This window comes from Varanus komodoensis, unplaced genomic scaffold (genome assembly GCF_004798865.1).
Source record: "Varanus komodoensis strain SLA01 unplaced genomic scaffold, ASM479886v1 scaffold48, whole genome shotgun sequence".
In the NCBI taxonomy this organism is placed as follows: domain Eukaryota; kingdom Metazoa; phylum Chordata; class Lepidosauria; order Squamata; family Varanidae; genus Varanus; species Varanus komodoensis.
In genome coordinates, this window is record NW_025336059.1 from 611,577 (window position 1) to 625,098 (window position 13,522).

General features: G+C 50.8%; 1 protein-coding gene across 1 annotated transcript in view; it reads left to right on the forward strand.

Moving 5' to 3' along the window:
* The first annotated feature begins 1,735 nt into the window (after window positions 1-1,735).
* LOC123031086 (neuroblastoma suppressor of tumorigenicity 1-like) overlaps window positions 1,736-13,522 on the forward strand; it is a 15,328-nt gene continuing 3,541 nt past the window's right edge. Inside the window, exons 1-3 of the mRNA XM_044445549.1 lie at window positions 1,736-2,420; window positions 11,206-11,400; window positions 11,837-11,948. Coding sequence (XP_044301484.1) covers window positions 11,234-11,400; window positions 11,837-11,948 — 279 coding nt within the window. The 5' untranslated portion in view covers window positions 1,736-2,420; window positions 11,206-11,233. The remainder of the gene's footprint in view (window positions 2,421-11,205; window positions 11,401-11,836; window positions 11,949-13,522) is intronic.

Here is a 13,522-nt window from a genome sequence, read left to right on the forward strand (position 1 = left end):
ATACCTCAAACACGGGGCATCTTTTCTAGTCGTACCTGGAGATCTCGGGATCGGAGCCAAGCCTTGTTCCTGCCAGGCAGAGGCTGTGGCACCCCAACACTGTCACAACCCAGGTAAGCTGCTGCGATGCTCTCAAAACGGGCCACAACTCAGAAGACCCGTTTCTTGGTCTGCCGTCGCCAGGATCTGGCCGTCCAGAGGAAAGCTGTGTTAGCACAAAGAAGGTTCCCTCTATGGATGAATCGCAGGCATCTTGGAGCAGAAAATGGCCATCCACTTCCACCACAGGCGTTAACCACAAACAACCCATGCAGAGAAACCATGGTTTGCTGCCGCGTTGCGCACGGCAAACCATGTTTCAGCAGCGACCTGCGGTTCGGCGGCCGCCTCCGCTCTCTGCTTTGGTGCAAATTCACGCCTTCCGGAGCTGGGCTTAAGGCGGTGCAGATCGGTTCTGCATGCCCCTATTTGCCAAGCTGCCTCGGGGGCAGAAGCATAACTCCACGGGCTAAACTTCCCTTGCCGGGGTCCTATTCTGCCCCCCAAGTGGCCACACACCCTTCTTAGCCCCTCCCGCTGGTCATGGGGGCTTTCCCGGCTTTTGCACCCCCCCCCAGCTCCAAGAGATCGAATTGCCCCTGCTAGTGGCTGGCAGTGGGCGGTTTGTGCAGACACCGGCTGGCGGAGTCACCCCTCTTGCCCTTGGCTCCGCTCCTGTTGTCTTCAGCCCCTGCCGTCCTGGGAAAGTGCCCCGACCTAGAATCCCGCCCTCGGCCTGACGGAGCTTGCGGCTCCAATCGAAGCAAATTCGGGAGCCGCCACGCTCTCCCTTATCAGCCACAGACACCGGGCGCGCACTCCGAAACACTTCCCATGTCGCTCCCCGGCTCCACATTCAAGCCCAAACAGAGCCGCCCGCCCACCCGCCTGCATTTCTCATGCGTAGCTGGGTGCCCGGCCTTTCGGCTCCCACGCCTGCGTGGGACCCGGCCGTGTCTCGACGTGTTCGGAGCCCTCGCAGCCGCCCGGGCAACCTGGCAACCGTGGGGAAGGGCGCCACGGTTGCAGGCTGCCAACTGCACGGCAGAGGAGCACTGCCGGGTCACGCCGGGTGAGAGCCTCGTCTCCGGGCCAACACTCCGGAAGCCCCCACCGGCACCGGCTCGTGGAGGCCTGGGTCCCACTCCCTGCCCGGCCAGATCGGGCCCAGGGCATGTCCCGTCCCACAGGCAAGCCCTCGCCTCCGGAAGTGCCGCCAGTGGGTCAAAAGAGATCCGCCACCGTTGGCTCCCCTCTTGTGTTTCGGGGTAGACTGCCCCCATCCAAGGGAGCCCCATCGAGCACCTCAAATCCGTGTCACTTTTACAAATCACACACACGTGTGCACACGCCCAGCCCAGCACTCCTGCAAGGTCCCCCCCACCACCTGCCTCCCCTTGCTGTGCCCAGGCCGCCCAGCAAGAGCACTGGCCAGCATCCAGGGCTGGCCTGTGGGGGCATGAGCAAAGCACCCAGTGGGTGGGGGGGCACATCTTCCTTGTCTCTCAAAGCCTCCCCCATCCCATGTAGCTCATTCTTGTCTTTTACAATATAATCAACGCAAGACGGCAGAAGAAAGAGAAGGTCGCCTTCTGAACCGAGAGCCGAGAAGTGGCTATCCTGGGAGAGAGGGAGGGAGGGAGGGGGGAGGAGGAGGAGGAAAGGGGAGTTGATTTACAAGGAGGAGTGTTTCTGTCTCTTCTCTTTGAGCCTTGTGGTTTCTGCTGTTCTCAGAGTTCAGAAATTCTCCCCTGGAAAAGAGACATTCCGAAGAGGCAGCGGCTGTGATGGAGACTGCGAAGCTTCCCCCAGCCCGTGATTCCTCCTTTCCAGGCTGTTTTTCTGACAGATGCTTTTTGTTTTAAGCATCTGTCCTCCGCTTTAGGAGATCCCCCTTTCCTTTTTCCACCCCCAGTCTTACTCTGGTTTGAGTTTTCGGTTAAAACGCTAGAGCTGATTCTTCGGCTGCCGCGGGTCGCTTCGATGCTGTCTCTTGCTTGCAGGATTGCTGGATTTTGCCTTGGCCACACCGGGGAAGGGAGAGCACCCTCTTCGGATGGACTAGGCGGACTGGCATCTTTAGGATTCTGGTGCCTGCTTTGGAAATAGCTTCTTTTTCCTACTCTCTCTCTCTCACGCTCTCTCCTCTACCTGCTGGGATCGTTTTGGAACTCCTAAGGAATTCCTTTCCCCGCATGCCCTGTTTTCCTCTGCCTATTTAGGATATGCTCTGAAGCAAATTGAAACTGCCAGAAAGAAAACTGATTCTGAACTGCGGAAAGGACCATTCCAAGCGCTCGTTGTTGCTTTTCCCTCGGAGAAAATCAGCAGTGGCGAGAAACATTTTTCTCTAATGGAATAACCCTCCAGTGCATTGAATGGTAAGTACCGATTTTGGGCTGTTTTCTTCTGATCTGCTTTTCTAACCTGTTTGACTCCTTGCTGCTCTCTGCTTTTTTGAGCTCCGCGGCCCAAAAAATGCTCTGCATGCCATTCAAAAGTTTGCCAGTTGCTCTGCCATGTGGGCAGAATCACTATGATGCATCAGAATTTTACCTGCATAAATATATCCAAAGACAGAAAGAAATATAACGCAAGAGGTCACTTTTTCAGTGTTTGTGCTGCTTAGGGTGAGCTGAAAGGGTTGTTTTTAAACAGCAGCTTTTAAAGAAGTAAATGCATCCCTAATCAGCAGGAATATCTGATTGTAATCACTGTTTTTCTCCACTTTCTAGTTCCACAGTAAAATCTTTTGAACAGTTGCCCTGTGCTGAGTCCTTTATAGACACGATTGGCACATCTGTTCGCTCAAATGCTGCACCGGGACATGGTGATACGAAGGAGCCGAAAGGGTATCTTTTGCTACAGCAGTTTAGGACTTTTTCAGATGTTACAAAGAAATCGTGCTGATCCCAGGAGAGTTCTGAGTTCAGGATTTTCTGTCCTGGTATCATGTACCGCCAAAGATCCACAAGCCGAGAATTTCACAGCACCAACAAGGCTGTGCGTGTTTTCTTGGATTCAGTGGGACTTACTTCTAAGCAACTTGGTTTACAGTTTCGGTATTAATCCGGGATGCACCTATTAATTTTAGGCCTTCATGCAAGCACGTTCTGTGTTGGGTTGCGACTGATAGGTCAGGTGAGCGCAAATCTCTGTGTGATCATATCTGGGTGGGGAGTAGCTTTGCTTAAGATAAAAAGAAAGTTTGAAGTGCTACTTTCATGCTATCAGCTGGGCTTGTAAATTCTACCCTACTCTCCTGGGGCGAGTAAATCTCTCTTCTAGGTAATCAGATTTGTGGGGTACAGGAAGAGGAAGAAGCTTAAGGGAAAAACAGTGACTTTTTAAAGCTTTGTATGCAGCCAGTTTGCCAATTTCAAACGCCCAAGTCCCTCAGTGAGTGCCTTTTTGCAGAAACTTTTACAGGGCTGCCTTCTTTATGCGAATCTGTGATAAATGCCAGCCATTAAGCACAGTTTGGAGAAGCTTTCCCCTTCTCCACCACTCTTGAGGGGGCTGCATTAAGTAGAAGCAAACCTGTCTCTCTTTTCTTCCCTATTTATGAAGACCAGATTGCTGGGCTCTGAGTTTCTGCTCCCCTCTCTCCCAGCTGTGATGGATGGTTTGAAAGATGAGAAATCTTAGCAAATATAAATCAGATACAGCTGAAACAAGACTGGAGCACTCTGTGTGTGCGCGTGCGGGGGGGGGGGAGAATAGCTTTAGAGTCATTAAAATATTTTGACCCCCACCCGCTTTCCCCTCAGCCTTCAACAAAAGAGAAGAATCCATGAAAAATTGCATTTTGGAAACTTCCTTTGTGTGTGGATTCTCTGATCTCTCTCCTAATTTTCCCTCCCCATTATGAAAGGGAGAAAATAACTGAGCAGATAGAGTTCTGAAATAATGAATTCGGGGAGCATCTGGTCAAAGGAGGGGGGACAAAAGAAAAGAGAGGATCTTGAACAAAGAGAAGCAAGGGAAAATCTTCCTGCTTCAGTGCAAAGCGACAGAAAGGCCAGAGAAGAAAATTAAAGTATTGCACATGTTGGGTAAAGTCCAATTTGTGTCCTACTTAAAGTAGACATATTGGCATGAGTGGAACTTAGGTTCCTAACCTGTCCTGTTCATTTCAATGTGTCTTTTCTGTTGCTGGATTTTACTCTGCGAAGCTGAGCCTTTTTGCGACTCTGGGGTGGTTTTGAAACCTGTTTAGGTGCCATTTTTAAAAAATGACATTTACTTTCATGGAAGTGAAAGACACCCAGTATCCACTGTACGTATCTTAAGGCAGGGCGAATTGCTAGGTAATAAAACTTGCTCTCTTGATGGTTTTCGCTGGCTTTCACTGGTTGTTAAAAGCAGTCCTGGGCTTCACAAAGATGTGGTCTTTTCCCAGAGCGAGTGACTTTACACTTGCAATCTCTTATTCCCGGAAAGTCAAGGGGATGTTTTTCCTAACATACTTTTGCCTGTTGTTATTTGGGTAGAAGTTTGCTACAACAGATCACGAGAAGTTCCAGTTTTGCAGAAGTTAAACTCAACATTAAGCTCAACTTTAAACAAATCCCCAAAACACTTATTCCAGGCTGAGAACTATCAACTTCCACCCATTGTGAATTAGAGTAAAAATTTTGCTCAGGGGAGAAAGAGACATTTCCCCCGTGCCTTCCCCAAACCTAAAAACTTCCCTGATGCCGAGACTTTCCCCCTCCTCTTCCCAAGGCAGCATGGTGAAAACCGCCACAAACATGCCGAAACTCCAGAGCAAGTTTTGGGGGATGCTCACCCTCAGAACTTCCACAAAAATAAATTGCTTGCCTAATTGCCTGTAGGTGAATAATAACTGTGCCAAACACCTCTTTACCCTGCATAGAAGATGGAGTATAATAGTAGTTTTCCAGCTTCTGTGGTAGACCACATATAAAGGAACCCATTATTTTGTTGACTGAAGCGGATTTACTCTGTAGGGGTATTTGGGGACCCCCTGTGGGCTGTTTCATTGCCTGGTCCTGACATTCTATACCCGATGTTGGGGTCACCAAGCCCTTTAATGACTCTTCATCCCAGCAATGTTGACTCTCTCAAGAACCTCCAAGAATATCCGATAGCTTTCGATTTCCTTTCTAACCAGAAAATCCCAAATTCCAAAGACAGCATTTAGGCCCCAGTGCAGCGCTGGAATCCAATGAAAACTTCCTTGACAGAAAGCCACTAAATATTCACTTGAATTCCACCAAGGATGAAGAGCCCTCCATGTTCTCAGGTGGTCGGTTCCACTGGCTGGGTTCGGACAGTACAATAACCTACACTCAACGGTTAAGTGTGGGTTGCCATTGACCCATGGTTCTCACTGAAACATGGGTTATCACCTTGTCTGAATCTCGCCTCCTTAACAAACCATGGTTTGTTAACAACCACGAACAAACCATGGTTTGTTCTTTGGTTGCAAACTGTGGGTTGTTCATGGTTAACAGACCATAGTATGTGAGCATGGCTGGTTGAAACAACGCAGTCATTCACATTTCAGGAGCAAGCATAGTTCCCTGGCAACCCACACTCAACCCTGGCGTGGGGTCCGCATCTAGTCATTGTCTGACCTTTCGACGTTTCCTCCTGATGTTCATCTGAGATGTACCTTCTGGTACCTCAGATGGTTTATTCCGTGTCCGCTCAGATGACAGCTGCGGCCTTATTCTGAGCAGCAGCCTTTAAGGACTCGGAAAGGGAGACCTTTTCCCTCCTCCAGCTTCTCTCCTCAGGGCTAAATGCACCCGATTCTTTTGATTGCTCCTCAAGAGGAGCAGGTCCCACCGAATGCACCCAGCCCTCCAGTCTGGCAGTAGGCCTGCAGCTACTCCCAAATAGCTCTAGTCCCTTTCTCCTGAACAGGCAAAACATCCATAGACCTCCGGCCATATTAAGAACTGAGCTTCACAATAGACAGGGCGTATGGGAGGAGAGGAACCACATCCAACGTGCGGCAAAAACCGGGAAAGCAAGAATGCGAGTCTTCAGTGCATTTCCTTGGAAGTCAAGTGGCTTCAGCAGAAATCTTGCCAGCGGTTTGACGTCTTTTCTTGCTCGGCACTTAGGCGAGGTCTAGCGTTTCGCAGGACTCCTTTCTGAAGTTGCACGGAAAGTGGGAATCGCAACCTTTGCCAAAAGTCACAACATTTGCAAGATCAGTCGTGGGTTCTTTGCGAGGATCGGTGACTAAGGTCTGAGTTAGTACGGGATGGGCGGGTTTTCCTCTGTTTGTTTTAAGCCACAAATATCGATCCCCCAAATTTGGGTCCCACTTTTCATAGCTGCCCCTTTTGGGAAGATGCCACACTGGCTGGGAACAGCCCGGATTGTCTTCTCTGAGGAAGCGCCGGCTCTAACAGGTGTGGGGGTGGAAAATCCAGGCAGCAGTGCCCCCCAAATCCAGGCAGCAGTGGCCCCAAACAGGCAAAGCACCTCAAATTTGCATGCTTAGCGGCCATTCAGCAGAGCTCTTGCCGAATTATTAACAAGGGGGGGGGGTGTTGCTTGTAATTTCTGGCCAAAGTCTTCGCCCTCCTTTAAAGAAGGTTTTGGGGAGATTGTTCGGGGTAAGTTAACACCCTTCTTCGGGGTTTTCTCCTGCCCCAGAAGGCCTGCCATTGGAGGGCACTGACGGCTCAAGCAGTGCTGGGTAAAATTAAATAAATGGGTGTGAAAGGAAGAAAATGCAAGAATTAATCAATGATCTCAAGAGTTGGTGTGATTTAAGTTTTCTTTCCAGCAAATTCAGGGGGTGGGGATATGAATCCAAGGCCTTAGGTACAAGACGGGGTGGGGGGGATGTCATGGCCCCTAAAAGCCTCCAGCTGCCCCCCTTGCAGCCCAAGAAAACTCTCATTGGCCGTGTGCCCGTGGTGGGTGGGGCCTAAGGCAAGGGGGCGGGGCAAATGGCATGTGACTCCACAGAGGCTCTCTTGAAAGTTTTTCCTGCCAGTTACTCCCCAGGAGGCTTTTGGGGTTCCAGTCCGGTACTCTAACCACTAGTCCGTACTGCTCTGGTTATCTCGGAGGCGTCCCCTTGCCAGGTCTTCGCCAAAGCCAGGACACATGCTTTGAAAAGCTCTTTCCTCAGCTCCGCGCGGTTCTCCCGAAAGACATCTGCTTCGCAGATGAGCCGCATTTCTGTGCGAGGACCGTAACCTGCATTTTTGTGCTTTCCCCCTTTCTCAAAAGCAGATGTCCGATTGCCTCAATTCTCCTTCTTTCGAGACCCAGGGAGCTGCGTGCAGGGAGTGGGGGGGGGGGTTAGCATCCGATTCGTCACGAGATTCAGTTCTATCTCGTGTGGGTTGAAATGGGATAAAGGCTTTCTTTTTAAAAAAAGACAAGAACGGAATGCACAACTTAAGCATCCGGGTCCTCCCCAAGGCGAACACCCCGGAGGTTTGCAGCTTCCGGCTCCCATGAGCCCCAGACAGCATGGCTGATGGCCAGGAATGATAGGCACTGTAGTCTCCAGCAACTGCAGAGCACCGGGTTGCCAGCGTCCAGGAAGTATATTTATTTAAATGATTGTTGCCCAATCACTTTGGAATGACTGATTTAATGGGGTGGCTTACCTCACGGCAGGATGTTTATGAGATTCCTCGGCCGATGTCTGTTTTCTGGGCGGCCCCCACGACTGTCACTGTCTGTGCATTTTGACTTTGTCTCCCTCTGAATCCGCCGTTTACGAGCCCATGTGCTGCGTTTTCTCCAGCACTTGTGCCTTTCTGACGGAGCTTCCCTGCTGCAGCATCAGCCCAAGATTTTAGGAAGTAACGGTGCTATTTGCACGTAGAAAGAATCGGGGTTCCAATTTGGGGGTGCTGGCCATACCCGATTGAGACCCCCGGGGGGGGGACACATCCAGTATATCACCGCTCTTTGGCCAATGGATGCAATCCCTCGGAGATGTTTTCCCATCCTAGCCTAGTTCCTAGACTGTCTCGAGGCCTTGGTAGTGAGCAGAATACAGAAGTTTTCAATAAATAGATAAAGAGCTAGTCCTCATGGATGTGAAGGGGAGGGACACATGGGTTATATTTTCTTGAAGTGCAGGATCCTACAGCAAGGAGTGGGGCTTCTTTTCTCCACAAGGGCCAAATTTCAGTTTGGAGACTCTCCTGGGAGCCACATCGCTGGGCGGGAGAAGCCCACGTGACCAAAACGACCCACGTATTTAGCTCTTGCTGCCAAGTTGGGAGACCTTCGGAGAAGCTTTCCCCTTCAGGAGACCATGCGGGGAGACCACCAACTGGCCGGGGACCCACACTGGCTTTGTGGCTCGCCCAGAGCTCCCCTGCAGCAGGCCCACAGCCGGCCTCTGAACGCTCGATCTTTCCGTGGGGCCTTTTGGTTCAGAGATTCTCTCCTGATTCAGAAGTCAAGCGGCTTTCCGAGGAGAGGGAAACGGGCCGTTGGGTCCCGGTGCCATCCGACTCCGCTAGCCCGGGCGCGCTAGCGGTGGGAAGGCCTCGGAGCTGCCTGCAAAGCCCACGCGGCTGGGGATCCAGTGCCCAGGGGCGCGCCGGCCGCCCCCTCTCCCGCATGGCTGCCTCTTTTTCTCCCACGGCGAGCTCTCGGCTTGGCTGCACCCCCATCGTGCGGGTCTGAGCTCGCTCTGCAGCGCGAGAGCTTTAGTAAACACAGCTCAGGGGAAAGGAGGGAAAACAAAGATTTGACGGAGCCCCGTTGGTGGAATTGCTGTCTTGGCCGGGGTGCAGCTGCAGTTGGGCAAACCGATTTTGTCAAAACATGCCAAGCAGGTACCTGGTTTGATCCCTTGGCTGATAGGAGGCTGTTTTTCTGTCTGAAGCTGCCCGTGCCAGAATTTCCCGCTGTGCACTTTTGATGTAAAAGGCTGCCGCCCAAACACGACGCCAGCAGGTATAAGATTGTCCAGGGGCAGCCAGGAAGCGGCTGGATGCGTCCTTCGCTGGAAAACAAAAGAAAACAGAAAACATTAGTAACTTTGCAAGATGCATCATTCACGATATTGCAAATTGGTAACATATTCAAGCAGGCAGAGCTGAAGGACTCCCAGGGTATTCTGTAACACTGAAACACTGGAAAACTGTGAATTTCATAGGACTCCTAAACAAACAAGAGTATATACAGTGATATACTAAGGAGAGGAAGGCTTCTTTTCCTACTGTCAAATCTTTAGTTTGATCCTTAGTTTCCTCAGTCCTGGAGACTTCCAGATTTTTAGATAATACCTCCAGTCTGTCCCAGTTGGCATGGTCAGGGCTGATGGGAGCTGTAGTCCAAAACATCTGAGAGGGCCGAACTGCGGAAGACCACCCTGAACGAGCGGACTTTCCACCACCCCCTCTTGCTGCTTATCACACTTAAAAATTCACTCTTGGACTGCGTGTGTCTTTGTTTGCAGTATTTTACCCCATTTTTTCAGCCAAAAAATATTTTTAGGTTCCCAGGTTTGCAGGCATTTTAAAGACAAAACAGCATTTAATTATTTGCTTGTAAAAAGAATATGGTGATTGGAGGTCACGCTCCATCAGCCTCTTGCTATGCCAAGGGTTGGCCTGGAACCACGTGTGATCTGAACCCAGTGCTGCGAATAAGCCACGGCTTGATAGCCACAAACGGCCTTTGGTGACTTGTTGTCTCGGCTTCTGACTACCCGAAAAGCTGCATTTCAACAACACCCATGGTTCGTTGAAAACCTGCACTCAGCCCTTCAGGGCAGGTTCTGGTCTCAGCCAAGCCAAGATCTCACCTAGGGGAACAACCACAGCTCACAGCCCAGCAACAAGCCATGGTTAGCAAGTCGTGGTGTGTTATGCCTGCATTAGGGGACAGAGACTGTGCAAAGGACTGGAAATACCTCTCTCCATATCGGGATGGTTTAATATTTTCTCTTTCACTGCCCTGCAGTAACACACCGGTGTCAAAGTAGCTACAAAGGGCACACCAGCCAACTGGCCCAAGCCTTCATTGAGAGGTCAACCCGTTGCAAAGTTTGCTGCCAGCGTTTTCCGAGAGCCACCCCTGGGGAATGGGAATAGCTCCCTTCGTGGGTCCAGCTCGTGCCGGTTCATGCTGACACGCATCAGAAACCGTGCTTGGCTGCGGGAGGCCTGCCGGACATGCACACGGTTGAGTTGTCCATCTAGAGTGGCTCCCCCTCTCGGTCCTTCGGACCACAAACCCCATTAGCCCCAGGCAGCATGCACAGCTGTGGGGAAAGTTGCCAGTTGCTATCCAACATCTCTGGGGAGGGTTTTTCTCCAGTCCGGTGGCCAAATCCAGTCCTCTTGCAAGACGAGTTTGGTTTTGGCTCTGGCTTGTCAAATCGTCTTGCCAAAAGCGACTCCTGCTGGTTGAAGCGCTGAATTTCTGTCTGTTTATTCCAGTCACGGTTCCAGAGCTGAATCGAACCCCGACTTGAAGCACGATACACTGACACGCAATGAAATAAAGGAGAGCTTTCCTTGTCCATTTCATTATGATTTCTGACTGCTTTTCACATCAGCCTCTTGGATGGCTCCTGCTTTTTAAACACAGTCTCTTTAAAATGTGTTGCATTACACTTATTCTGCGTATTAGTATTAATTTCATTTCTATACTGCCCAATAGCCAAAATTTTCTGGGTGGTTTGCAAAATTTATCTGTATATGTTAAAATATCTACATGACTTAAATTATTTGCTTGCAGAAAAGGTTCTATGAACTCAACGTGTCTCGCAACTTTCTGGGCTCTTTTGCAAAAATGGAGTGCGTAGACCCATAAATACTTTGATTGATTGATTGATTGATTGATTGATCGGTGTAGAAACATGCAAAATCATTTGTCCATTCATAACCCAAGTTTTGCATCCCCATTACAAATCCAGTCTGAAATGGAAGAAAAGATCAATTGTGTTGCTATTTTTGAAAACCCAAACACACTAACATTAGCCATGCTGAAAAACCTCCTCCACATTGGACTACAGTTCCCATCAACCAAGGCCAGCATGGCTGATTCTACGAGGTGTAGTCCAAGAGATCAAGTTGGGATAGGCTGGAACTTAGCAGATGACTGAGCGAAAGAGCGAAACAGATTGTGTGGAGTGGTGTGCGAGGCAAATTTATTGTCTTGCTCGTCTGAGAGTCTTTCTCTCCTTGGGCCCAGTTTTAGGGTTTCTCTGGAACAGGTCACGATGCTGAGGTACCTGCTGGCCGTGCTCTTTCCGGCCCTGATCCTGGCCGCACCTCCTCCCATCAACAAGCTGGCCCTGTTCCCAGACAAGAGTGCCTGGTGCGAGGCGAAAAACATCACCCAAATCGTCGGCCACAACGGGTGCGAGTCCAAATCCATCCAGAACAGGTACGGGGTCGGGAACCGGGTCTTCCATCACCTTCAGGCTGAGATGCTGCAAAATGTTGCCTTTTCCACCCACTGTATTTTGGGTTCGTAATTTGTCGTGCTGTCAGGAATGCTGACTTAGGAGATTTTCGGACTGGTCCAAGCCTTCAGTTGCCAGCCTATTTGGCTCCCGCCCACATAAAAATTCAATCAATAAATAAAGGGCGATTTTGCGGTAGACTCCCCCTCACCCCGGGGCTCTTCCCTTGCATCGCACAGCCTGCCGCCGGTCCTTCCAAGCTGCTGGGCAGCCCTTGCTGGTGTGAGAGAAGGGCCTCCCCCTCCAATGCATGCTTGGCGCCAAGATTCCCACAGGGGGCGCCCGTAGGCACGGACCCACTTAATCAACAACATCTTCAGTTGATTAACTGATTCCTTCCTGGTTCTCCTCCCACAGGGCTTGCCTGGGGCAGTGCTTCAGCTACAGTGTCCCGAACACCTTCCCGCAATCCACCGAGTCTCTGGTGCACTGCGATTCCTGCATGCCGGTGCAGTCGCTCTGGGAAATCGTGAGTATTGCCAAGGAAGCATCTCTTCCTAGGAAGGCCATGGGAGCGGTGGGGAGAGGGGGCTCCCACCCCCCAGCATCTCCCAGCTGCCCCGCTTCTCCCAGAGCAGAGCCACCCGTCTCGCCGGGCGGGATGCCGGCGTGTAAACATGCAATTCCTTCCGCTCCTTTCCCACCAGAATCCGCGGGAGCAAGCGAGGGTCTTCCCAGAGTCAGAGAAAGTAGGCTTCTTGATCTGCGGGCTTTTACTTATTTATTTGCTTTCTAAATGTTTATATATGCCAGTGCTGGCAAAGCTATGGCACATGTGCCACAGCGTGTACGCAGACCCTCTCCGCCGGCATGCGAGGAAGTCGCCCCAGCAGCCAAGCAGCGGACGGCAGCGCACACAGGGGCCATGTGCCTGCTCAGAAAGGAGCAGCGGCGCCAGGCGATCATGCCATGAGGCAAGACTCATTGGCCGCGACTCGTGCGGGCTTTCGCGTGGCCAGTGAGTGCGCTGCCAAGGATAGATATCTATATTTGCTGGCACTGAATGTGAGTTGTTTTTTCTCACCTAAAAACACAGTATTCAGGTTTGATTGCAGGGTTGGCTCTTTGTGATGAATAATTGGGTTTTGGGCTGCAGTTGGGGCGCTCGGTCTCTAAAAGGTTGACAATCATAGGGTTATGGTTAGGAAAACGAGGCGTCCCAGCATGGCTTTGATGGTTGGAAGGTGCTTAGAAGGGGCAGAAAGGATGAGCTGCGCAGAAAAACCTCCTCAAGGAAGGCTTTTTCAAAATCGCCCAATTTTCAATGGAACAGGACCCCTATATTAGGGTTAGGGATGTGCCCCAGGGTAGGGTTAGGGTTAGGAAAACGAGGCCTCCTGGCATTCTTTTGATGGTTGGAGCATGTTTAGAAGGGGCAGAAAGGATGAGCTGGGAAAAAAAACCTCCTCTAGGAAGGCTTTTTAAAATCACCCTCTTTTCAGTGGGACTTGACCCCTATATTAGGGTTAGGGATGTGCCCCAGGGTAGGGTTAGGGTTAGGAAAACGAGGTGTCCTGGCATGTTTTTGATGGTTGGAGCATGTTTAGAAGGGGCAGAAAGGATGAGCTGGGCAAAAAAACCTCCTCTAGGAAGGCTTTTTAAAATCACCCTCTTTTCAGTGGGACTTGACCCCTGTATTAGGGGTAGGGATGTGCCCCAGGGTAGGGTTAGGGTTAGGAAAACGAGGCCTCCTGGCATGGTTTTGATGGTTGGAATATGTTTAGAAGGGGCAGAAAGGATGAGCTGTGCAGAAAAACCTCCTCTAGGAAGGCTTTTCAAAATCGCCCTCTTTTCAATGGGACTTGACCCCTATATTAGGGTTCGGGATGTGCCCCAGGGTAGGGTTAGCGTTAGAGAAACGAGGCGTCCTGGCATGGTTTTGATGGTTGGAACATGTTTAGAAGGGGCAGAAAGGATGAGCTGGACAGAAAAACCTCCTCCAGGAAGGCTTTTTCAAAATCGCCCTCTTTTGAATGGGACTTGACCCGTGTATTAGGGTTAGGGGTGTGCCCCAGGGTAGGGTTAGGGTTAGGAAAACGAGGC